The 3,686-nt window shown below is 37.1% G+C and overlaps 1 protein-coding gene across 1 annotated transcript; it reads left to right on the top strand.

The window, feature by feature from the left end:
• Positions 1 to 401: 401 nt before the first annotated feature.
• LOC140364406 (uncharacterized) lies at positions 402 to 3,022 on the top strand. The gene is made up of 8 exons (XM_072450524.1): positions 402 to 522; positions 603 to 721; positions 813 to 1,164; positions 1,254 to 1,503; positions 1,801 to 2,012; positions 2,075 to 2,220; positions 2,294 to 2,403; positions 2,496 to 3,022. Exons 3-6 carry the CDS (start codon positions 1,102 to 1,104, stop codon positions 2,183 to 2,185), a joined length of 636 nt encoding a protein of 211 aa, XP_072306625.1. The 5' UTR covers positions 402 to 522; positions 603 to 721; positions 813 to 1,101; the 3' UTR covers positions 2,186 to 2,220; positions 2,294 to 2,403; positions 2,496 to 3,022.
• The last annotated feature ends 664 nt before the right edge of the window (positions 3,023 to 3,686 follow it).

Here is a 3,686-nt window from a genome sequence, read left to right on the forward strand (position 1 = left end):
GCAATACAAGAATTTTTAAGCATAAATTGTGGCTAATGTAGAAGGCTTACGGATGCTCGTTAGCTTAAAAACTATTGCACTTAGCTAGCTGCGTTGGCGCCACATTGGACCACAGAGTGTCCACACAGCACATTTGTATAAATTAGGTATAATACAGGAGTAAAATTTTCAATGTGTTTAAAGAAAATAAATTTACTCTTTCATTTTATTTGAAACGTTGGTGGGGTTATTTCTTGGCATGCTAATCAAGTCTTCAAAACGTTGCTTATATCATGTAGCTGAAACTAATGACTCAAATAAAAAGCATTTTAGATATTTGGACTTTGTCAGAAATTGTATTACTTGGTGGCCAATCTTTAGGTTTATTTTAAGTTGTTAGTTTACTTTGGTAATTGAACTAACTTAATTTAATTAATTTAGCATTAATGTTTTCTATAGTAATAATCATGAATCATTTAATTTGTTTGACAGGTGATAAAGCCATGGAGAAACTGGATGATGTCACAGTATCTATCTTAAAAGGTAACGTAAAGTATATTGTCTTGGTGTCTACATGCTCTACATTGTATGAACAATGTATGTTGTCTTTTTGTCGTAATTAGCTGCCAACATTGATGAGAGCTTGCTTTCAACACTGAGTCGTGATGATCTGAGGGACCTTTTGCTTGGGCCAGAGCATTTCAGAAGAAGGAAACAATTGTGGTCATTATTCAATCCAGAGGTATTTATTATTTTGTTAAAACATTTGGTTCTACAAATGTGCATTATGTTTAGTACTTGCAGTTCATTGTTTGTTTATTTCTGTAACACAGCAAGACCATACTGTTACTGCAAAGCAGGCTTCGATTATCCCTCAGACCACTGCTTCTCCCAATACAACCCCATTGAAGACCCTGCAGCTCCCCTGTCCACCGGAATATGTGGTCTACACCGATACTGAATTGGAGCAGTGCCGAAAGAACTACTGTGACATGGCCAGCACTGGCACGGAAGAGTGTATCATGTCTAAAGAGTTAAGATGCAGGCTGGTGAGGAAGACCATTACAAGTATGGTGTCTCTACTTAGAGCAAGCCCCGGTCAAATGGTCCAATGTCACTGCAATGGCTAAAATAATCGTGGAATACTACTCAATGCTGCAGGACAAGGATGACTGCACAAAATATGTATGTATGATTCTTTTTGTTTTTGCTTTTTAGACTAAATGTTGTTCTTTTTGGTGCAACCATGAAAATAATTTACAATTTGTTTCCAGGGGAGCATTAATGCCTACCTGCTAAAAAGATTGCAAAATATAAAATCCCCAGTTAAAAAGCAGGATCCGACACCTGAGAGAGGCCGGCCAAAGAAAAGGCGGATTGACTTCTTGAGTGACAAAGAATTAAATGAGGAAAAGGCAGATTATGATGCTGATGCTGATTCCAGTGGGACATCGACCAGTGGGGCATCAACCATTCTGCTTTCACCAGCCAGCAATTCTGATGATGATTTTAATTCAAATTCATGTAAGTACCCTACAGTATGTAACATACTCCATACACAAAATCTGTTAAACAATATTTTCTTGATAAGCATTATTTGACCATATTTGGATAACTCAAAATGCATTCTTGTCAAACCATATCAGTAAGGTAAAACCTGAAGTCAGTTCTTTGGCTAATTTACTGCGCAAACTTCCGCCCTAAATTCTTGCAGTGGAGGATATTTTATCATTTTATTACATTTTTAACAAGTCCTATCAGCTTTCAATAGTAAATTAAAATAATAGTTGACTGAAATGTTCTTTGATTTTTCCATTTTAGTGGAAGAGGATAGTCTGCTGATACAAGTCAGGCACTACAAAACACTCCAAGAAATGTATAGGAAGCCAAAGCCAAACCAAGATGCGGTGTCCCAGTTATTGGATCTTGAGTTTCAGGCCAGAAGGGCATACATTGACTCAAATGCCACCAGAGAGGAGAACAGAGCTGCCCAAATCTTGGAAGCATATCCATGTTTCAAGGAGCTTCATAATGTAAGTTATAATAAGTCAGATTTGATTTTACTGTTGCACCAAATAATCTTTTCTCATTTCAGGTTTTGGGTGAGCTACGCAGGATTTTGGACTCATCCAATGATAAATTCCTGGATCAAGTTCGACAGATGGGGGGAGTTCTGCTCCAGAGTCCACTTTTATGGGGTGTCTAAAAAAGCAATGAAGCCACCTATGATGATGGAACAAAGTAAGTTTTATTAGTGGCTTTATTTATACCTCAAATTTACTGTATGGAATTTTATTTTTAGTTTTTGTTACAGCTGATGCCCACATTGCGTTGGTGAAGGCGCTACCAGCACTCTTTCCCTCTTCAGCGCTTCCGCCCAAAAAAATGGGGTGTGCCAGTGAGGCTTTATTGCACAGCCTTAAGGTAAAATGCTTTTTATAGAGTTGCATTAAGAACACACTAACAGTTGACATTTACAACACCCAGATAAAATGTTTTGTTTTTCTGTTTAATAGCCTTCAGAAGACCCATGTTTTTCTACAAAAGAGAACTCTCTCCTGTCCTGTACTACTTTTCGATGGTTGCAAGTGCATCATTGCGGTGGGCAATACACCAGTTGCAACATTAGATAAAGAACAGCTTGGTGAGGGGGTAATTTATCTTATGTCTTATTACACTTTCCATCTGACGTACCCCAAATGTGTGGCAACCTTACTGTCTGTCATGCAGACAGAAGTACTTCAGGATGCCATTCATGAGAGCGACACCACCTCCTCATACAAAAAAGCCCTGGCAGAGTGGTGTGATTTCATTGGATAGTAGTGCTGTATTTTGGAGATGGAGGAAGGGGATTTTAGAGTGTCTGTTTTTCTCTTCATTGTTTTTTTGTATTTGTTGAAATTGCAGCTTTGTTCTAAAAGCGTTCACATGCAAGATTTAGGTGAGCAAGTTTAAGGTCTTTGCTTTGTGAATGTTTGTGCCACAAAATGTTTTTGCAACAGTAAATCTGTGTGTCCATTACAGATGTAATTTTATACTTAGCTATGGCACTGGATTGTTCAAGATTTTGTCAACGTGTACAATATTTTAGAAAATAAAGATATTGACACTCATTTTGAGTTTCTTTTACTTTTTCTTAAAATAAGCAAATTAAGAATTTAAGATTTATTTGCTAAAATTAAGTATAAATAAAACTGATAAGCTTTATATTCTAGTTTTAAGATTTTCTACCTTAATTTGCTGCTTACAATTAGTGTTTTATGCTTAATTTTAGATAATTTAATTTGGATTGTTACTTAGAATAAGTGTTTTTAGCTTATTTTAAGAGTTATACCCACTTAGAAAAAAAGTCTTATTTCAAGAATTCTTGATAAGTAAAATTCACTTACCCCACTGGCAGATAATTTCACTTAATTCAAGTAGATTTTCCCCTAAAACAAGTGTATTTTTCTAGTTTTAAGGTGGTGTAAATTTGCAGTGTACAGCCTTATGTCATTACTACTGGCACTACTACTGCCTTATTTCTGTACTATTGGCACTACTGGCACTACTACTGCCTTATGTCGGTACTACTGGCATTACTACTACTACTACTACTACCCAAACCAGGCGTACCCATCTCCCGCCGGCCCCTGGTCCCTCTCGGCGCAGCAGCTGAACACTGTGTACCTCTATAGTCGCTCTGTGATGCGCTGACACCGACACAA

The sequence above is a fragment of the Eucyclogobius newberryi genome, unplaced genomic scaffold (genome assembly GCF_026437365.1).
Source record: "Eucyclogobius newberryi isolate DKJ021-1_F unplaced genomic scaffold, fEucNew1.0.hap1 SCAF_18, whole genome shotgun sequence".
Lineage (NCBI taxonomy): Eukaryota > Metazoa > Chordata > Actinopteri > Gobiiformes > Gobiidae > Eucyclogobius > Eucyclogobius newberryi.